This window comes from Oncorhynchus mykiss, chromosome 9 (genome assembly GCF_013265735.2).
Source record: "Oncorhynchus mykiss isolate Arlee chromosome 9, USDA_OmykA_1.1, whole genome shotgun sequence".
NCBI lineage: Eukaryota > Metazoa > Chordata > Actinopteri > Salmoniformes > Salmonidae > Oncorhynchus > Oncorhynchus mykiss.
Window position 1 is genome coordinate 36,623,424 of NC_048573.1, and position 22,553 is coordinate 36,645,976.

Below are 22,553 nucleotides of genomic sequence, written 5' to 3' on the forward strand. Positions count from 1 at the left end.
TGTTCCTTTTGTTGCAAGCAAGGTTTAGTTGGATGAAATACAAACATCTGTGCTACAAAGTGATGGCTACAGTATATGTAATTTCTTCCACTTTTTGAGTGACCCAAAGTTGAAGCTGCTTATCTAATACGTATGTGAAAATGCAAAGTCTGTTAATCAGACTCACTTTGACTTTATATATTGTACCAAGAGATGTTCTCTCGCTTACGGCCATACCAGACCTGAGTGAGCACTTCCTGTTTGGAAAGTGAGACAGGTGTAGGTGATTGAGCTGTGAATGAGTGTGTGTTTGCTCGAGAGTGTTTACTTGAGAGCTTTTTTGGTTATTTTTCAACGTTTTTCGAAGTATAATTTAGATTTTTGTATTTGAATAAGTTTAAGTTTGGTTTGTTTTTCCCCCCTTGAAGTTTTGCTGCTTGGGGGAGAGTTGAGGTCTCTTTTTATATTTCTATGACGGACAACATGGCAACGACGAACGGAATGGACAAGGACAAAGAAAATTCTAAATGGAAGAAACATGGAGTAATGAAATATGGCAAAGAACTTACTGTGGCAGTGGAGTTGGTGGGAGAAGAAAAGGTGATGACGATGGAATTACTATGAGCAATTAAGGATGTGTGCGGAGAGGTGGTGGGTTATAAAATGAAAGGAGAAAGAAAGTACGAAGTTACAATGAGAAATGGAAAAGGAAGGAACGTTTAATGGATGGTTTAATGATAAAAGATACAAGGATCATGGTGAAAAATATGATTGTAAATGAGCTAGTAGTATCTTTCATGAATCTTCCAGTATACAGTGCCTTGCGAAAGCATTCGGCCCCCTTGAACTTTGCGAGACTTTGCGAACTGCAGAGATCTACAGCTGAGGTGGGAGACTGTCAATAGGACAACAATCAGTTGTATATTGCACAAATCTGGCCTTTATGGAAGAGTGGAAAGAAGAAAGCCATTTCTTAAAGATATCGATAAAAAGTGTTGTTTAAAGTTTGCCACAAACCACCTGGGAGACACACCAAACATGTGGAAGAAGGTGCTCTGGTCAGATGAAACCAAAATTGAACTTTTTGGCAACAATGCAAGACGTTATGTTTGGCGTAAAAGCAACACAGCTCATCACCCTGAACACACCATCCCCACTGTCAAACATGGTGCTGGCAGCATCATGGTTTGGGCCTGCTTTTCTTCAGCAGGGACAGGGAAGATGGTTAAAATTGATGGGAAGATGGATGGAGCCAAATACAGGACCAATCTGGAAGAAAACCTGATGGAGTCTGCAAAAGACCTGAGACTGGGACAGATATTTGTCTTCCAACAAGACAATGATCCAAAACAAAGCACAATCTACAATGGAATGGTTCAAAAATAAACATATCCAGGTGTTAGAATGGCCAAGTCAAAGTCCAGACCTGAATCCAATCGAGAATCTGTGGAAAGAACTGAAAACTGCTGTTCACAAATGCTCTCCATCCAACCTCACTGAGCTCGAGCTGTTTTGCAAGGAGGAATGGGAAAAAATTTCAGTCTCTCGATGTGCAAAACTGATAGAGACATACCCCAAGCGACTTACAGCTGTAATCGCAGCAAAAGGTGGCGCTACAAAGTATTAACTTAAGGGGGCTGAATAATTTTGCACGCCCAATTTTTCAGTTTTTGATTTGTTAAAAAAGTTTGAAATATCCAATAAATGTCATTCCACTTCATGATTGTGTCCCACTTGTTGTTGATTCTTCACAAGAAAATACAGTTTTATATCTTTATGTTTGAAGCCTGAAATGTGGCAAAAGGTCGCAAAGTTCAAGGGGGCCGAATACTTTCGCAAGGCACTGTATATTGAAAACAAAGGATAAGCTGTTAGAGATGAGGGAAGTGTTAAAAGGGTGATGGAGTGTTTAAAAGTATATGGAAAAGCCTCAAGTGCAAAGGGTAACATGGAGAAGTAACTGGGGGCAGTTTTTACCAAATACTTATTATGAATGTACCATTTAAAAAAATATTTTAAAATCAGCCAATATTTTTAAATCCAAAGATAAAATATAATATGTTGTTTCGTAAATATTTTATGAGGGCTGGGATGAGGCAGATTGGTGATATAACATATTAGTTATTTCCGGGGTTCCTTCCATTTCAGGCAATATACGATAATGTGGTTGAAGTAGATGATGTGATAAGTAAAATAACTGGAGAATATGTACAAGAAAATATTTTAAGATGTATTCCTGGGTGGTGGGTGATTTTAATAAATAAAGAGGTGGTCAAAAGAACTAGGTGTCACGCCCTGACCTTAGTATTCTTTGATTTCTTTATTATTTTGGTTAGGTCAAGGTGTGACATGGTGATGTATGCGTTTTGTACTTTCTAGGGGTTTTGTATGTTTATGAGGGTGTATATTATCTAGGGAGTTTATGTATGTCTATGGTTTCCTAGATTGGTTCTCAATTAGAGGCAGCTGTTCATCGTTGTCTCTGATTGGGAACCTTATTTAGGCAGCCATCTTCTTTGGGTATTTCGTGGGTTATTGTCTATGTCTAGTTGCCTGTGTCTGCACTAGTTTTATATAGCTTCACGGTCAGGTTGTTGTTTTGTATAGTTTGTTAAGTGTTCTTCGTCTTCATTAAAATATCATGTATTCACATCACGCTGCGCCTTGGTCTCCTCCATACGACGAACGTGACAATAACCCACCTTAAAAGGACCAAGCAGCGTGATAAGGAGGAACAGCGCTTTGTGGAATCTAGGACTCAAGAAGAAATACTGGACGGTAAAACATCCTGGACCTGGGTAGAGGTAATGGCAGGGGCCAAGACCCTGCCATGGAAGCAGGTGGAGAGAGCACAGGAGGAACGGTGACGGTATATGGGTACAAGGCTAGCACGGAAGCCCGAGAGGTAGCCCCAATATTTTTTTGGGGGCGGGGCGAGGAGTTAGGAGACCTGAGCCAACTCCTCGTGCTTACCGTGGCGGGCGTCGTACTGGTCAGGCACCGTGTTATGCGGTGGAGCGCATGGTGTCCCCAGTACGCGTGCTTAGCCCGGTGCGCTATATCCCAGCATCTGCCGGGCAAGGGTGAGGATCCAGCCAGGGCAGATGGTGCCAGCCCTGCTCTCCAGACAGCCAGTGTGTCTCCTCGGGCCAGGATATCCTGCGCCGGCATTGCGCACTCTGTCTCCCGTATGTTTGCACAGCCCAGTACGTCCTGTGCCTGCGCCCCGCACGTGCCGGGCTAGAGTCACCATCCAGCCAGGACGGGTTGTGCAGGCCAATAGCTCAAGACCTCCAGTGTGTCTTCACGGTTCGGTCTATCCAGTACCACCAGTTCAAACACCATGCGCCAGACCTCCAGTACGCCTCCACAGCCCAGTACCTTCTCCCCGCACTCGCCCTGAGGTGCGGGTCTCCAGCCCGGTACCACCAGTGCCGGCACCACGCACCAGGCCTATGGTGCGCCTCGGCAGTCCAGTATGCCCTGTTCCTCCTCCCCGCACTCGCCCTGAGGTGCGTGTCCTCGGCCCAGTACCACCAGTACCGGCACCACGCACCAGGCAGACAGTGCGCCTCACCAGTCCAGAACGTCCGGCAACAGTACCCAATCCAGAGCATCCGGCCGCAGACCGGAACCTACCACGACGGGTCACCGTCCGGAACCTACCGCGACGGGTCACCGTCCGGATCCGCCAGAGTCTCCCTGCCTCTGGCTCAGGACGTGGACCCCGCTCCACTTCCCACTTACTTAATGTCTCTGGAGTGGGAACCCTCACTGCCGACCACGGACTAGAGGACGCCACTGGACTGATGGTCGAGTCTGCAGTGAGTGGCGCCTCTGGATTGACCCAAACTGCTACAGACCTATCCTGCCCTGCCTTTCTAAGGTCTTCGAAAGCCAAGTCAACAAACAGATTACTGACCATTTCGAATCCCACCATACCTTCTCCGCTATGCAATCTGATTTCAGACCTGGTCATGGGTGCATCTCAGCCACGCTCAAGGTCCTAAACAACATCTTAACCGCCATCGATAAGAAACATTACTGTGCAGCCGTATTCATTGATCTGGCCAAGGCTTTCGACTCTGTCAATCACCATATCCTCATCGGCAGACTCGACAGCCTTGGTTTCTCAAATGATTGCCTCACCGGGTTCAATTCTTGGACCGACACTCTTCTCTGTATACATCAATGATGTCGCTCTTGCTGCTGGCGAGTCCCTGATCCACCTCTACGCAGACAACACCATTCTGTATACTTCTGGCCCTTCTTTGGACACTGTTAACAACCCTCCAGGCAAGCTTCAATGCCATACAACTCCTCTTCCGTGGCCTCCAATTAAAAACAAGTAAAACTAAATGCATGCTCTTCAACCGATCTCTGCCTGCACCTGCCCAACATCACTACTCTGGACGGCTCTGACTTAGAATATGTGGACAACTACAAATACCTAGGTGTCTGGTTAGACTGTAAACTCTCCTTCCAGACCCACATCAAACATCTCCAATCCAAAGTTTAATCTAGAATTGGCTTCCTATTTAGCAACAAAGCATCCTTCACTCATGCTGCCAAACATACCCTTGTAAAACTGACCATCCTACCAATCCTCGACTTCGGCGATGTCATTTACAAAATAGCCTCCAATACCCTACTCAACAAATTGTATGCAGTCTATCACAGTGCCATCCGTTTTGTCACCAAAGCCCCATATACTACCTACCATTGCGACCTGTACGCTCTCGTTGGCTGGCACTCGCTTCATACTCGTCGCCAAACCCCCTGGCTCCATGTCATATTCAAGACCCTGCTAGGTAAAGTCCCCCCTTATCTCAGCTTGCTGGTCACCATAGCATCACCCACCTGTAGCACGCGCTCCAGGAGGTTTATCTCTCTGGTCACCCCCAAAACCAATTCTTTCTTTGGCCGCCTCTCCTTCCAGTTCTCTGCTGCCAATGACTGGAACGAACTACAAAAATCTCTGAAACTGGAAACACTTATCTCCCTCACTAGCTTTAAGCACCAGCTGTCAGAGCAGCTCACAGATTACTGCACCTGTACATAGCACACCGATAATTTAGCCCAAGCAACTACCTCTGTCCCTACCGTATTTATTTTATTTTATTTATTTATTTTGCTCCTTTGCACCCCATTATTTTTTATTTCTACTTTGCACATTCTTCCACTGCAAATCTACCATTCCAGTGTTTTACTTGCTATATTGTATTTACTTTGCCACCATGGCCTTTTTTTGCCTTTACCTCCCTTATCTCACCTCATTTGCTTACATGAGAGTACACATACAGACTTGTTTCTACTGTATTGTTGACGGTTTGTTTTACTCTGTGTAACTGTGTCGTATGTGTCGAACTGCTTTGCTTTGTCTTGGCCAGGTCGCAATTGTAAATTAGAACTTGTTCTCAACTTGCCTACCTGGTTAAATAAAGGTGAAATAAATAACAAATATTTAAAAAAATATGCAATAAGATTAAGGAATTTAGGACATTATGAAGGGAAAATTGTGAGTGTGGAGTTTTGAGTATTTTAGAGAAGGATATAGAGATATATAGATACGGTGGAGGAAACTGTGTGGGGGGAGTACTTTTATTGAAATTCTATCAAATGGAAAACTTGTATTTAATTATTAATTGGTTTTAGTGGATAATTGTGTTCATTTTTTTTCTTTACTTTTGCGTGGAAATACAAATCACTGATGCATTTTGTTCATGTCTTATGATTCACTTGGGCAAATTAATGGATTTTCTAACAAGTTGAAGGGATTGAGTTAATTTCCTCCTTAGTTCAAAGCATTTAATATTGTTGAATTTCGGTTTAATGTCTGTATTTCGTGATTCCGTGCGGGCGCGTCGTATTTTATAGGGCCCTAGTCCATGAAGTTGTCATAAGTATGAACCTAGGATATGCCCTCTTTTTTTCCCCCACAAGAGTGAAATGTATGATCTGGAAATGCAAGCAAGGTTTGAGCTTTTTCAGTGTGTGTCACAAGGTGGACATTTCTCTGTCCCCCTATGAGTAAGTGACTCGTTGACTTTAGTGTACCAAAAGATTGCCTTTGCTTACGGCCATACCAGCCTAAATCTTGGAAGCTAAGCAGGGTCGGGCCTGGTTAGTACTTGGATGGGAGACCACCTGGGAATACCAGGTGCTGTAAGCATTTTGCTCCAGCAGAGGGTTCTCTTGTGTCATGGTGGAGCAACTCCCTTTTATTTATCACGCTAATAATGTATTTTTATTGGACTAAATGCAGTTTGTTAGTGCTTCCCTGCCCTGATCAAATAATGGACAGTGCATTTACCTCAAAATCTAGGCAGTGCATTCAGCATTTGTTTTTAGGCTAGGAGACCGTCAATGTCTGTAGTCCATTAGGGCCCTGTAAAATCCCTTCACTGTTTTGCCTGATTGCTCCCCCTCCAAAAAGAATAGAAATAGAAATATATAACACGATTGGATGTTCTGTCCAGGACAACGTTTAAAACCCTAGCAGGAAACCACTTGAGGTCTGGGAAAAAAATGAAGAGCTATCGATTTTGGGGTGTAGTTACCCTTTAACTAGGCATGTCAGATAAGAATGACGGCTTAGGAAGTGCCATGTTCAGGGGCAGACGGACAAATTTTTACCTTTTCAGCTCAGGGATTCGATCTTGCAACCTTCTGGTTACTAGTCCAACGCTCTACCCACCTGCCCGCTTAAGAGTGATCTTAAATTACAATTAAAATGCACTTCTTTCAATAAAGCGTTTCACATTCTCCACTGGTTGAAATACTATCCTGTGTCTTCAGATTCATGGAATTAGATATGCATAGGTTCTGTCGTATATGAATTACAAATCAATCATGTTTAGTCTATTGTATAGTTGCAATGTGTAATCATATCCCAGGATCAGTAAACGCTGTTTAAGTGTATAATTGTAACACATGAGACAGCATCGTTTGATATGACTGAAAAAGAATGTCATACCTGAACTGCACCTTTATTTGCCAAAGAAGAGTACATGATCGGTGAATATATTCAATGTACAGGCTACAATATGGGAATCTGATACGTGGCAATAACTAAAATACATGTGTATATAGGTCTTGCATCCTTGGCACAATAAAGGTATATTCTACTCTAGGCTTCAGTAATGACATTCAGAGTTGAGGTTCATAGATTGGTATGAATATTAGTTCAGAACTTTACGTTTTAGGGTCCATACCCAGAGCGGCAACAGTTTAATCCAACACAAGTAAATAGTTAGCTAGCCATATTACTTCAGCTGCATTGCAAGGCAAGCTTACAATTGTGCAGTCAATGCTTTAGCCAGCTGGATTCTTTACATCCACTGTTTCACAAGACAACATCCTGGTTTGTTGGTTCTCAGGAGTCCCTAAAAGACTAATTACAAATTAATTCTCCTAACACTAGCTAGTCTGGTAACTTGCTAAATAGCGATTTTGGCAATTTCATTTTGACAAGAAAAATAGCCGCATCTCTACACTAACACATTCCTCTCAAACTGTACATTAGCTTGACTCGTTAAGACAACTTCCATCTGTTTTGTGGCCCTCAACGAAGATTGCTGACAAAGCAAGGGTGGCACGTCAAAATAAAGTCTTTGGTCAAAGCCTCGGGACCCAAATGCATAATGAGTACGCATACTCCCCTTGTGGTCTGGAGCAATGAAGCCGTCCCGCGGTGCAAGCTCCCAACTTTTAAAGGATTGTTTCTTCAGTCCCCGCTGTTCCGTACGGTGTGTGTTTAAATCTTATCCTGATGAGAAATAGATTGCAACGTATTCATGGCTCTGTACCTTCCGTAGTTCAGACTTGGAGAGTGTGACAAGATGTCTTGTGGGGAATGCATGGGTGTCCGAGCTGTGTGCTAGTAGTTTAAATAGACAGCTCGGTACATTCAGCTTGTCAACACTTCTTACACAAACAAGTAGTGATGAAGTCAAGCTCTTCCCATTTGAGCCATGAGAGATTGACATGCATATCATTAAAGTAGTAATGTCTATATTTGGATGGAAACCAAGCTAGTGAGAGGTATCAAGGAAGGTTGTAATTTCAGTTGAAAATTACCAACACTGCATCCAACCACAGCCCTGCTGGTTTCACTTTGGCAAACCACCATCTGCTATAACATTGAGTCAGTTCATCCTACTGGACAGTCGAAAGCTTTTGTTTTGACACCCATTGTTTGTCCTAGATGGGAAGTTGGTGCGCAACACTTATCTTCCTCCGGTGGATGGTTCAGAGTTCCATGCTGACAAAAGGGTTGATTGATACACAGATGACAAGCCTACTACATGCGCCTTGGTGATAAATGCAAATCAGATACAATTAAGGTAGCTCCAACGGTTAGGATTGTTTTATATACATAACACTTTATTTGACATGTTAGAACAAGACATTACACCCAAAGAATGTATCCAGAAGAAGCATATAAATTACGCTCCTCAAAGAGGTGTTTGACATGTCATTGACCTGTTGAGAGAGAGAACCTATTAGTTCCGTTATGGTCTGACAGGGTCTGAAAAGCATCAAACAAGACCTACCTCTTTTCGGGTTGTCCTGATTCACACATTGTCCACTACAGGGGCCGCCAGAGGGACTACTGGCATCACAGATCACCACATCACAATGGACAAAGACCTAGGAATCAAAGATTTGATGGTGTCAGATTATTTTTTTAAAGGGATGATTGCCACTCACAAAATTAACCAATAAAGTTTGTTGGGTGAACTTCGTTGCCTGGCCACTCTGCTCAACCGCATCCTCGGCGAAGGAAAACATATAGACCTCAAAGCGTTTGACGTGGGGGGGGGGGGGAAGTGGACCCTGGCGTCAGCTACCACCGGGTGGAAAACCACACGGTATGGATCCTCTGGGTTCTCACAGCTGCCAATGTAGAGAGGGACTAAGTTACGAACAAAACACTGCAAACCCCAACAGCCTTGTGTACGAAGTCTTGTGGTGGTGTCATGACTGTCCTGTGAGGATCAGATCAATTTACAGCAGAAGTGGGTTCTTTCTCCCCCTCCAGTATGAACTAAAGGAATGTCTTTGTTAACAGGCTTTTCCCAACAAAAATCACCTTTGTATATAAAATATGTTTTTTCAAAACAATGTAAAGGCTCGAGACTTCCTACCTGTGGAATGAGAACGTTTCTAGTAAAAAAAAAAAAATTTAAATCACAAAATAAAAACCAATATGACATTAATTTTCTATAGCTAATCTCTGACCAGTCTTATGTTAGAAATATTGTTCCAGTATTCACTTTTGAACGTGTTAGAGGGACATCAGAGAGCGGGTCAGACTGACAGAACTGTCCCCGGCGGCCAGAGTGCAAAAGAAATGGTAACAGAAATTAAGATTAGACCAGAAAACCGTGAGGCGCAAGCTACACGTTTGGAACTTCCCTAAACTCACATGTACCTAGAAAAGTGAACTTAAGTGGGACCATTCTGCTACTATATCCAAACCATCCTACTCATCACCCACTGAGGAATCAGCGACAGGGTTGATTAGCCCATCGTCCAGAACGAGTGAAAGGAAAATCCATCCTGTAGTTCTGTTCAAGACTAGTCATTGGAGCCACGGACAACCAATGACATTGTGACCTCATGTAGCCAATCAGAGAGAAGACCCAACCACCTACATTTCCACGGCGGCATCCCACAAATAAATTCATGCATTTACTCGATGCTGGCGCCGGTTCGTGTGTTCAAAAATGTATCAATTTTTATCCCTTATGGAACGGGGGGGGGGGGGGGGCATCTTGTAACAAGCTGTCATATTGTGTCAGTCTGTTTAGCCTGTGTTAGCTAGTAATTCAATTTAACCAATTTGTATAGTACTGAATCATAAGGCTGGGGTTTTTGCAGCTGCAAGGAGGATACGATGTAATGGTTAATAAGTTGCCCATCAATGTAATAGATTTCTACCGTCTAGAGTTTAGTCGGGAGACGGTAACTTTAAAACCGCTTCCGGCACCCCAAATCCTAACATGATTAATTTAGAGTCGGCTAACAATTAAACAGTCCTCAGATAATTCAAGGTCACGACACGACAGTGGTTTGTTGGTTTTATTTCTGATATTTTGGCCCATCAGACCTGGATGAATCTGATTTCATAAATGTTTTATTTATTTTAAAAGTACAGAAATTAGGCTTTCCTTCAACAATATTTTGGTCTACTGCAATGGCTTGTTAAGTAACGGATGTCAAACAAGTATAGTAAATTACATTGAGATGAGGTGAGATGTCCCTCTAAATGGTTCTTAATTCTAAATTATCCAGAATGGTCAAACTACAGGGGACCTGAATATTGATCAATTGCCCTGGTTTAACTAAAGTTGCCGAATAGACAGTCGGTATCAAGGTAATCATATTTTTCAAAATAAGTACTTCATTTTAATTAAGGATTTCATGCAATGCGCCAGAGCAATTCTTCCGCTGTCTGAAAAATTGGTCACAAAATAAATTCTACACCTTTTCGTTGGATTCACACGCGGAGGACTTCTGTGAAGGGCACAGCTCTACTATACAAAGTAACCTACGCATTGACAGTTTAGGCCTACTTCTTTCATTTGCATCTTCGGGAGGTTTATCATTTACTGATTAACTGCTAGATATTAGCAAAAAGGGATTTGTGAAATCTGAAGACGTTACATTGAGACAAACACCCACACCAGTACAAATCCAGGATTTGGCACAACGATATAGTTGCAGCTGAAGTGACATCTGAACTGCCCATTTCGTGCACAGCCATGTGAATGTTGTTTATTTTCCTATGATAAAAAAAGGCTGAAAATGTTGTATAAACCGCTATAACTTGCTGATTTAATAAACAGCTGCAAAGTTACTCCGTGTCCACATGGCCAAATTTAGGTTGCTACCATTTCATAGAAATGGTAAAATTACATGATTTGATAGCATTTTGCAAACCCGATCCCACAAATGAATGGTTTTGAACAATAAGTTGCTTCACTACACTTCTTGGTGTAACATGTACCCAGATACTGAAAAGGCACCCGCAAAATAAAGTGCCATTTCAAATCAAATCAAATTTATTTATATAGCCCTTTGTACATCAGCTGATATCTCAAAGTGCTGTACAGAAACCCAGCCTAAAACCCCAAACAGCAAGCAATGCAGGTGTAGAAGCACGGTGGCTAGGAAAAACTCCCTAGAAAGGCCAAAACCTAGGAAGAAACCTAGAGAGGAACCAGGCTATGTGGGGTGGCCAGTCCTCTTCTGGCTGTGCCGGGTGGAGATTATAACAGAACATGGTCAAGATGTTCAAATGTTCATAAATGACCAGCATGGTCGAATAATAATAAGGCAGAACAGTTGAAAGAAACTGGAGCAACAGCACGGCCAGGTGGACTGGTGACAGCAAGGAGTCATCATGTCAGGTAGTCCTGGGGCATGGTCCTAGGGCTCAGGTCCTCCGAGAGAGAGAATTAGAGAGCACACTTAGATTCACACAGGACACCGAATAGGACAGGAGAAGTACTCCAGATAACAAACTGACCCTAGCCCCCCGACACAAACTACTGCAGCATAAATACTGGAGGCTGAGACAGGAGGGATCAGGAGACACTGGCCCCATCCGAGGACACCCAGAACAGGGACAGGGCCAAACATTTGCAGTGTGAATAATCATGGGCAAAGTCATTGTAGCCCATTACAATGTAGGACAAATCTGTGGCAAAGTGCTCACCCAAATCAAAAATGTAGTAACATTTTAAATATGAACATTAGCTAGCTAAATAAGGTTAGCAAGATGCTGCTACACTTGACTGTGGTTTTTGTTCATGTTTTGCAACTAGGACAGGAAATTCCATTGAAAGCGGCATCAACTTCTGGGGATCCTGTCAACTGATCCTATTCAGTTTCAAACATCCATGCTGCACAGGCGTCTGAACCATCCTTTATGTTAAGTGCAATAACTGTTTTTAAACAAGAGGTCACTTGTGCCCGAATTTAATCCAAAACCAATAAGTATTCAGTCAGTGTTAAGAACAGTTTGAAACCAATCGGAAAGGCAAGCCAAGCTTGCCAGCCGTTCTTGATTTCCATTCGACTGACCATCAGTTTGGCTGAACACAACTGTACCAAACCAAAATGCTAACATTGAGTAAAAAGGTGTAGGTAACGCCAAACCTTTTCACACGCAAGTTCGAAATAGCTATCTTCAGTCACCCCAGTGGGAGTTGATTTTATGCACGTGATGTCAGAATGCACTCACTGTTCCAACATGTGGACAGTTAACCCGCACTAACCTCAGACCAAAGCACACTACCTGCTAATTTTGCCTCATTCATTCAAAAGTAGCCAATTTCCTTCAAAAGAAAGCCCAAGCACTTCCCCAGATCAAGTATACAGGCCTTGCACATTTGCCTTCCTTACAAATAACTGTGGACATGCGTGAATTCCTATCAAAGTGCCTTATTTTCTGCGTAACGTGTTCTCGCTTCTACTGTAGTGTACCGTAATTATAATGTACTTAACGTTATATCCATGCGTTCTGATTCTTGCCTAGATTGTAATGGACACGTGTGTAAAACACTTTTGAAGGTGGTACTGAATATGAGCTAACAGCATACAATGCAGTCAGGTTATCACGTAAGCGTCAGTCAGACTTATGGTGATCTCAACTGGAGTACCCCCATTGTCTTGAACGCACTGAAGTCATTAGTTGATTTGAACACGGCATCAGAGTGTAAACTATGGTACCTCAGGGTTGCCAGAACAGACCCCCCTTTCCAGGGGTATTTAGCTTAAAAAAAAGTGTCTGCCCCGCTATTTGTTGATAAATAGCCCATCTTAGTAAGATTTCCTGCATCATCCTCTCCATAATACCTTCCCCCAAGGACTTACACCACCAAAAATGGATTGAGCTATATCTTGCAATTCTGTTTAGCTTTCGTGCTACGGTTGTATTTTCAGAGGTGACAATTAGCTTTTTGATTAGTTACATGTAAACTACTTGTCATGTGTACGCCGTAACAAGTACAAAGATTTGTCACATGCTGAAGTGGCTAAGCTAAGTTAAGACCTCAGGAAACGGGCGCAGTGAACAGCATCCTGGGAGTTCTTGCTTGACAAACATGGCTGCTATATTTTAACTAGATTTACATGGCACCCTTGTACCGCATCACATTATAAAACAAGTCAAACTGTTATTTCGACAACATAACATTTCCACTTATATATTTTACAAGCAAAGGTGGAATAAAGTTGTGAAAACCTTTATTTTTCATCAGTACAAAACATTGTTTAGATGCTTTTCAGACAACGCGGTTTAGAGTCGTTTGTTGCTGCAGGGACCACTCCGTGATAACAAGCATGTGATCGTACGCGCCAGAATCTCCCATAAGTGTTAAATTGGGTGGAGATCTGGTGACAGACCGCACACGGCTCACATCGTTTTTAAGCATTGTGACCACTCATGACCTATGGATGGGGGCATAGCCACGGTAACCAAAGTAAATGGCCTGCCAAGCATGATAGGTGTGGTTCCTGAGTAATTGGCAACCTGTTGATTAACACTTGTTTAGGCCCTAAAACAACTGTCTCAGGTACCTCACCACTGGATAGTCCTCCTGGTGGAACGTGTTATACGAGGCGTCTGGAACACAGAACAAGACAACCGGGGGTCATGTTCAGTGGGCACCATCTGAACTTGTCCATTAAGAAACGCTTGTTTATCATATCCTGTTGTGCCCCGATGAACACAAGCCATTTATAGCCAACACTACCTCCCCCACCAGACGCTTCTGACAAATTCCCAAATCAGCGCCTCACCTTTACTCCATAGCCACACCTGTAGATCTCAGAACGCAAGAGTAATATCATAAGGCTTACATTTTTGGGAATGTTTTGTAAAGGAGACCTTCCAAGATTCTTTTAGAGGCTAGGGGTCAAGTTGAAATTCTGAATTTGTGCACGCTTACCCTGAGCGAGTGTCATTCTGACCATTAGTCGACACGTCCCAGTCTCGGCAAAAGGCTCGTTGTCACGCGGCCTGGTCAGGAAGGCTAATGTGCGAGTGATGTTGGCCACATAGTAGCAGGAAACCTTCAACCTAAAGAGGGATGTAGGCAACGTCAATAGGGGAATTTTAAGCAGTGGAGTGGACACTGGTAGTAGAGGCACATTTTCCCTGTATACAAAGTATTGAGCAATTGGTGAAGGAAAAAAAAAAAACACCCTCTAACAGCTAATAGCTACAATTGTGATGCGTAATGCACTTACTGATATTCCTCCTCTGAAGACATCGTGGCATTCAGCTTCACCTCATGTTCATCTGGCAAGGAGATTTCGTTCTCATACAGCATGACATTGTTGATAAACTACGTAGTAGAGGGGAATTGCTTATTACAGCCTGCAGAAGCAAACAGTCCGTAAATACACAGTACCCATCACCTCAGGGTAATAGTCATTTTACCTTCCTGGTGGTGCCACAGGAGTTCACAGTGAAGTGGAAGTAGGCGAAGCGATCGTCGCAGTAGGTGGGACCACAGGTGGGGTCGCTCAGGGTCAGCTGACCGGGGTTCAGACCGGGAGCAGACTCCACCTTCAGCGCCAGCGCAGTCATCGTTCCGTTAGAGAAACACTTGTAGGTGGGGGAGCAAAAGACAGGTAGCCATCAGACCTGGCTTCTGTATTTGTTACACTTAATTGAGCTTGCCGAGCACAGTAGAACCAATGGAATAGCACCAAAAGTGCAAACCATGCCCATCTGGCACTACTATTAGACTCACAGTATTTGCAAGGAACCCAGGCTTGGTAACCATGTCAAACGACTATTGATCGGAAGTAATTGTTTGAGAACCAACCAGTCAGCGTTTTGAGGAAGCTGCAATCCAGGGAAAAGTATTTGATGGTCATGTTGTTGTAAGGATTCAACAGAGCCACATCCAGTCTGCTCCTGACAGAGGACGAGTGAACCGACTGGGAACCAATGGGGGAGTTCATTAGTCCATTATTGTATGCATGTAATCAGGGTAAGGAAAGCAAGGCTAGCTGCAGAAATTTAGGTTAACATGTTTTGGGAGAGCGTCGTACCTCAAACACTGCGTCCGGCGAAGAGAAGGGCAACGTGATGGTGAGGTCTGCGTCGCCCTCTGTTAAATACTGTTGAGCAAGCTCATGGTTAAGCAGCCGCTTGCCAACCAAGACGAAAAAGGGCTCTTGGTTCCTGTAGTCCACAGTGATGTGGAAGTTCTCCTGATCAGTTGCCAGTGACTGAGGGTGGCACTACAAGGACAAACAGGGTTGTGTTCATTAAGCACAAAAAACAGGAAGGTACGTACTACTTCAACTTGTCCAAGAAGAAACCCTTGTTTTCGGTTGCAAAATGTTTTGCTACGGTGGGACTGAATAAACACGATCCTGGAAAATCAGGAACAGGACAACTGGGTCCAAATACTCTAAAGCTTAACATTTTCTATGTAGAGAGACCGCATAGGGAAAACCTACAGTATGGCTAGTTGGGCTTTCACTGCCAATTTCCTTTCAGGGCAATCATTAAGGAGAGGAAACCATTCAAGAGTAGTTTGGCGTAGTCCAGAGACATACCAATGTCCAGCAGTACAGTGTCCACAACGGCAGAGTGAGAGAAAGGCTCATACTCTGGAAAGATGACCAGGCCGTAGATCAGCTGAAGAGTGAAGGTTGTGACACCTTGTTCCGCCCTTCTCTATAGTGAAGTTAAAATCATTGGTCAATTGGTCAGCATTATTGTTGTAACAGAACTCTAGTCAACATCAAGTGTCAACTAAGTACATTTGGGGACTATTAAAACAAACTATATACTTAAATGTTGCACTCATTCCTCTAAATCAAGCACTATTGGAAAGTGAATGCATACAACTGCCAAAATAATGAAAAAACTTGAGTAAATGAGGGATACAAAGTACATTTGTGCCATTTATATTTTGTTGGTGGCCCACTTATTAGGGCATGTACAAATTACTGCGTGTGGCTTTGCATTTAACAGAAACACACCTTAAAGACCACCGTCTCTGAGAAGGGCACCTCCATCCTGAAGGTCTTCAAGGTGTTGTCTGGGGATCTCTGCTCCTGAACATTGAAGCCTCTGGCGTTGCACTCTGCAACAGTTAGCACCATGGTGGGAAAGGTGATGTTCAGCAGCTCCACATCAAGGTTGAAGGTCCCCAACTCAAGCACAAACACTGCCAGCTCAGGAACTGTGTCTAAGGGCGTGTGTTCATTGGCAAACATTTTGAAATGCGGTACGATGGAAGTTGAAAATTGACATTTGTTATTGGGTAAGTCCAGGTATTGCCTCCCCGTTTCAGTACATTTTCTTCTTTTTTGTGCCTAATGAACAACCCAGGCATCCCAAATTACCGTAGGCACTATTTGACTAAACCAGACTCACAGTTGCGAACTTGTGGAGGCCTGGCCATCGGAGGTGTTGTGATAGGGAAGAGGACTTTATAGCTGGAGTCCTCGTGTGCGACCTCCTCGATCCACAGCAACTCAAGCATGGGCTCAATGGTATAAGTGACAAAGTACTGGTCATCCTGAATATGGCTCTGTAAGGGAGACGAGTGATGCAGTCAGGCTGTAATACACAATTGGAGTGCAAAAACAGGTAAATGTTCTTTATAAGCCAGAATGTTAAATACAATTCTACCGCTTGTCTTTGCAGTTTGTCTTTTAGCCGCTCGTAATTTAAGACAAAATATCCAAAGGAAAGTATTGTTTACCAGACTTTAGAGCTGGTAGGTATATGGTTGTCAACTTGCATTTCCAGCGGTGTGCATTTTCAAAGCAACTGACACGCAAAGTAAACACTTGCACAGTATGTAAACAGCAGCCGAGTGTTGCTTGCATTCAGTTGACAGTGGCAAAGCTACCGGCTATCTAAAAAGTCAGGTAAACAATACTTTAGTGTGGATATTTGGTCTCAAATTTCAAGCGGCTAAAGGACAAACTGCAAAGACAAGCGGTAGAGTATGTTTAAGTGTCATTTTATGCAACATTCACACAATTTTGCAATCCATTGTATATTAGCCCGATTAAGCAGACAATTGCGCAATAAGAAACATTTTACACAAGACTAAGTTTAGGAGTTTACCCATGAGAGATGGCAAAGGGTTACTGCAAAGCACTGACAACTGCTGCAGTAAAAAAGGCACTACAAATTAGATTTAGAAATTAAACAGGAACATTTTACTCATCCAACGCTGACCTTGAAATAGCCGCCAACCACCCCCACCGGAATTTCAACAATAATATGAGCCTCTGTGACTAAAACCGAGTAGTTTCTGGCAGCCATTTCTTCAGTGTCCAGCCTCTTAGCGTCAATTCCCATGTACACCTCCAACATAGTGAAGGCATCAGAGGAGAAAAGTGGGTCTATGTGCTTGGGCATGTACCAGGTGATCACTTCTGGAGTAAAGGCCACTGCCTCTGCAGTGAAACAAGAAGCCAAGTGCACATCATAACAGAACATTTTGCAACTGAAAACTGCCATTATTTGGAAAGTTCACCCCAAAACATTTTCCCAACAGAACGCTACATGAAAGTCTTGTCTGGAGCCAATTAAGAACTGGGCTTATAGGATCTTAAATTGCACACTCAACCTGGTGTTGGACAAACAGCCGTGGCATCTACTCGAGTAACCAGCCACTTCTGCTCAAAGAAGTTTGAGGTTGAGAGCACCCGCATCGGAACCCCAGCTACCTGTTCAGGGGGCAACCACACCAGGGCCGTATTCAGTAGGGCACACCGTATCAACAATATGTTGCGGAGTTCAGGTAGGGCCACCGTTTCCAAATGTTTGCTCTACTGAACATGACCCAGTTCATGGAGGTCAGCTTACATTCTGGAGGTATGTCTTCTCTGCATTATGAGAGCTTCTTAATACCAGTCGTGTGGGAGTGTTGGCTATTGCATAGCCCTTTCTTTGGACCTCATCCACATTCATGACCTTCTTGCTAGGACTAAAGACGACTGCTGTCCTTTTGTATCCTGAAGCAACAGCCTGTCTCAGGAAATGGAAACATGAATTAAACAAAACTGTCAAACTCACATTTTGTTTAGCGCCATCCTGTCATGTTGTAGTGAAATTACAGAAACTGAACTATGGCTACCTCAGCTCCTCTCCGGAAGTTGGCGCTCCTTGCTTTCGGGCCCCCGGTGGGGTGTTCGGGGACGGTTTGGATGTCTGGAAGAGTCCTTCTGACAGACACCTAGAGAACGAAGGCCATTATTCCCTATGCATTTTCTCCCTCCCATACAATAGGAAATCAATGGCCAGTTCTCAATCTGTCCACTCGCCTCCTTAAAATGCATTGAGAATAGTCCAAGATTCCTCACCTCTAAAGTTGTCCTATGTGCATTTTGAAGAGGTGAGTGGAATTGAGAGAGAGAGAGAAACAAGACCTCTACGTTGTGTCGCAGAAGAAATGAAACACGACAGTTGTAGCTCTAGACAGATCATTTATACAGGCAGTACAACAAGCGCGACTGTAAACATGTCCATTGGGGCATGCTCTGCTCACTTGCCTCCATGTAGTTGCGGTCGCACAGAATCTCTCGGGAGGTCCAGGGGGTGTAGCGACAGGTTTTGCCCACTCTATACACATCAGTCATGTGGTTTCCTGGCAGCCTGAACTGCATGACCAAGCTGAACATCTCACCCTAAAATGAAGGGGGAAGGGAAAAAGCCTCTCATATAGCAAAAAACAAAAAATTCAGGTGACATTCATGCAAGTTATAGACTGTAGCAAAATTAGCTATATGAATGCAGCTGCCACTGTATTGAAGCCACTGTTATGCACGTGAGTGAGGACCCAAAAGCGGTTTAACAAAAACAGAGTCCTTTAATGTCAAAACACAGGGAAGACATAGATCCTCTTCAGATGTATATAATGGCAAAATGGACAACCCGCAGAGAGGGCGACAAATGAATCATAAAGTCCTTCTGATATTTACAGAAGAGTCCCCCTTCTTAGCAGCAGAGGAGAATAGCTGGGTTAGCGGCGACAGACTGCTGGTCTCTCTGGGTAGGCGCGGGTCGTAGAGGACAGAGGTACCTGATCACACGTAGCATCAGATGAACAGGCAGATTCCGACAGGACGGGACAAGGGTGAAGCAAACAAGACGATAGTTTGGTTCTGGCATGAGAAACTCAAACGAGAATCTGACAAAGACAGAAGCAGGAACAGAGAGAGAAATAGAGACCTAATCAGAGGGAAAAAAGGAACAGGTGGGAAAAGGGTGAACGAGGTAGTTAGAGAAGATGAGGAACAGCTGGGGGAAGGAGAGGAAGAGAAGGTAACCTAATACGACCAGCAGAGGGAGACGGAGTGAAGAGAAAGAACAGGAACAAGACATAATGACAATACATGACAGCCACACTACAGGAGAAGAGTTCAGGTCACATCACTGCAGTCTGTATCAGAAAGTTGGCTGGCCCTCTGAAAGCCCTCCACAAACTTCTGCTGTACCTTACATCATCGTTAATTTAGAGGGAAGAGATATCCACAGAATTCAGTGAAACTGCTTCAATGTTTCTGGCACCGTACTTCTAAAAACCTCCATGCTCTAAAATTGTATGAATTAGCACCTCTATGGCAACTCAGGCTTATTGAGGACCTTTTTACTGAAGAATGTGTTAGTTTTCAATTATTTCATTTTTCCACCTAGTGATGCAAATATTGACTTGTATCTTTGTGTATACAGGGCTCATCTGTAAAAGAGCCTGGTCTCACCATGACTCCATGTCAAAGGTTAAATAAAATTGCTACATTATGGGTTGCAAATGCAGTGACACTGAAAGGCAAACTGTCCATTTGAAGTTCAAGCAAACACTACAGTGCTTAGGGTTACCATGTTTTGGGAAAAGCAGTTTTGAAGAGAAGCAAAAAAACATGGCATTCCCCATGGGATCAAATTTAAAGCTGAATCCACACCGAGTAGCAAGGCCAGGCGTCAGGTTTATGATTTGTGTGTCATCTGGAAGGGATGGAGATGCTTGTCAACTATTGTGTTCACACCAATATCAAGCCATGAATTATGAAAGGAGAGAAATAATCATAAGAGGCAAACTCACTGAAGACAGCATCAACCTCTTCAAAAAGATGAGCGACACTTAAACGAATAACGTTACCAAGGCATTCAGCGTTGAGGTCATCTGGAATGGGAAAGGTTAGTTATTAAAAATCATAAAAATATATTATCAAACACTTACTGCTTGAATTTGCAGGGTGCAAAATGCATACTTATAGAAGGTGTCTGTTGTGCTTGTATGCCCACAGTTGCAATCAATAGGCACAACAACCTGTAAGGCATTTGACAAATTATTATGATTGATTAAAAGGAGGATGAACACAACTCAAATGTTTGCGTCGCATAAGACTCTTCTAGAACTGCTACTACTTACCCTGAGCTAAGGAAAATAATCATTGTAGAACAGAATTGTTCCGATAAAATACACAGCTACAGAACCTGATATTTGACCCAAGGTGTGCAGCCTACAGCCCAGCGGTATGCAACTTTTACCCTATGACAAAGGCTTCCCACACTCAGTCACCTGAATCCCAAAGGGCTGCACATTTTATTTTTATTCCCCTAGCCCTACAAAGCTGATTCAAATAATCATCCAGCTTTGTTAATCTGAATCAGCTGTGTAGTGTTAGGACAAATACCTAAATGTAAGGCTACTGTTCAATTTTAGAAGGGTGCTCCGCCCTCACCGCTTTTATCCATTCATGTCAGGGGCCATGGACCGGGGCACCTCGGCTCAGGTTAATAGAACTCCCTCATTAGCAGCACAACAGCCTTTCACAGGTGAAAAGCATAATTACGCAACCGTCTACAATTGTAGCCCAGACAGAGAGAAAGATATTGGCCTCTAATGGGCAAAATGCTGCATTTGCATGTACTTTCACAATTTGAATTTAGTCAACTGGGTGGGACTACCAACTTCATTGGCTGAGCCCTACTGGTGACCCTGTTGAAGTCATGTCCAATCGGGTCATCAGAAGGGCTCAGACAATAGTGAAGAAGAAATGTTACTACTTTAATATGAAGATAGCCTCAATGGCGCTGCCCGTGCTGTCACAGACACTATATTGGCACAGATACATAGATGAGTCTTTTATCTTCTTATGGCTGGGGGCAGTATTGAGTAGCTTGGCTGAATAAGTTGTCCAGAGGTGCCCAGAGTAAACTGCCTGCTACTCAGTCCCAGAAGCTACAATATGCATATTATTAGTATATTTGGATAGAAAACACTCTGAAGTTTCTAAAACCGTCTGAATGATGTCTGTGGGTATAACAGAACACATATAGCAGGCAAAAACCTGAGAAAAAATCCAACCAGGAAGTGGGAAATCTGAGGTTGGTTGTTTTTCAACTCATTCCCTATTGAAGATACAGTGGGATATTGGTCATGTTGCACTTCCAAAGGCTTCCATTAGATGTCAACAGTCATTAGAACCTTGTTTGATGCTTCTACTGTGAGGTGGGGGCGAATGAGAGGGGAATGAGGTCTGGGTGAATGCCTTGAGCTCATGACGCTCGTTCACATGAGAGTGAGCTCTGTTCCATCGCAATTCTACAGACAAAGGAATTCTCCGGTTGGAACATTATTGAAGATTTATTTTAACAACATCCTAAAGATTGATTCTATACAGTGGGGCGAAAAAGTATTTAGTCAGCCACCAATTGTGCAAGTTCTCCCACTTAAGAAGATGAGAGAGGCCTGTAATTTTCATCATAGGTACACGTCAACTATGACAGACAAAATGAGAGAAAAAAATCCAGAAAATCACATTGTAGGATTTTTAATGAATTTAGTTGCAAATTATGGTGGAAAATAAGTATTTGGTCAATAACAAAAGTTTATCTCAATACTTTGTTATATACCCTTTGTTGGCAATGGCAGAGGTCAAACGTTTTCTGTAAGTCTTCACGAGGTTTTCACACACTGTTGCTGGTATTTTGACCCATTCCTCCATGCAGATCTCCTCTAGAACAGTGATGTTTTGGGGCTGTTGCTGGGCAACACTGACTTTCAACTCCCTCCAAAGATGTTCTATGGGGTTGAGATCTGGAGACTGGCTAGGCCACTCCAGGACCTTGAAATGCTTCTTACGAAGCCACTTATTTGTTGCCCGGGCGGTGTGTTTGGGATCATTGTCATGCTGCAACACCCAGCCACGTTTCATCTTCAAAACCCTTGCTGATGGAAGGAGGTTTACACTCAAAATCTCACGATACATGGCCCCATTCATTATTTTCTTTACACGGATCAGTCGTCCTGGTCCCTTTGCAGAAAAACAGCCCCAAAGCATGATGTTTCCACACCTATATTTAACAGTAGGTATGGTGTTCTTTGGATGCAACTCCGCATTCTTTGTCCTCCAAACACGACGAGTTGAGTTTTTACCAAAAGGTTCTATTTTGGTTTAATCTGACCATATGACATTCTCCCAATCTTCCTCTGGATCATCCAAATGCTCTCTAGCAAACTTCAGACGGGCCTGGACATGTACTGGCCAAAGCAGGGGGACACGTCTGGCAC

At 43.3% G+C, this 22,553-nt stretch overlaps 1 protein-coding gene across 1 annotated transcript; it reads right to left on the bottom strand.

Moving 5' to 3' along the window:
* Positions 1-8,343: 8,343 nt before the first annotated feature.
* Positions 8,344-21,108, bottom strand: LOC118936440. Its single transcript, XM_036986940.1, has 19 exons — positions 20,409-21,108; positions 20,248-20,306; positions 20,079-20,159; positions 19,856-19,981; positions 18,529-18,663; positions 18,114-18,212; positions 17,843-18,004; positions 17,604-17,703; positions 17,210-17,430; positions 16,394-16,550; positions 15,997-16,205; positions 15,512-15,688; positions 15,055-15,246; positions 14,826-14,940; positions 14,435-14,619; positions 14,242-14,339; positions 13,941-14,071; positions 8,535-8,631; positions 8,344-8,463 (listed from the first exon to the last, which is right to left on the bottom strand). The coding sequence occupies exons 4-18, from the start codon at positions 19,901-19,903 to the stop codon at positions 8,615-8,617; spliced, it is 2,046 nt and encodes a 681-aa protein (XP_036842835.1). The 5' UTR covers positions 19,904-19,981; positions 20,079-20,159; positions 20,248-20,306; positions 20,409-21,108; the 3' UTR covers positions 8,344-8,463; positions 8,535-8,614.
* Positions 21,109-22,553: the final 1,445 nt, after the last annotated feature.

What these genes read in the sequence shown, in the direction of transcription:
- LOC118936440 (XM_036986940.1), bottom strand. Translation starts at nt 19,903, where the DNA reads ATGCCATGTTTTTTTGCTTCTCTTCAAAACTGCTTTTCCCAAAACATG. An exon ending in GCGACCGCAACTACATGGAG is followed by an intron (nt 18,213 to 18,528) that starts GCAAGTGAGCAG and finishes TTCGTTCTCTAG; the next exon opens with GTGTCTGTCAGAAGGACTCT. An exon ending in AGAAGACATACCTCCAGAAT is followed by an intron (nt 17,704 to 17,842) that starts GTAAGCTGACCT and finishes CCCCCTGAACAG; the next exon opens with GTAGCTGGGGTTCCGATGCG.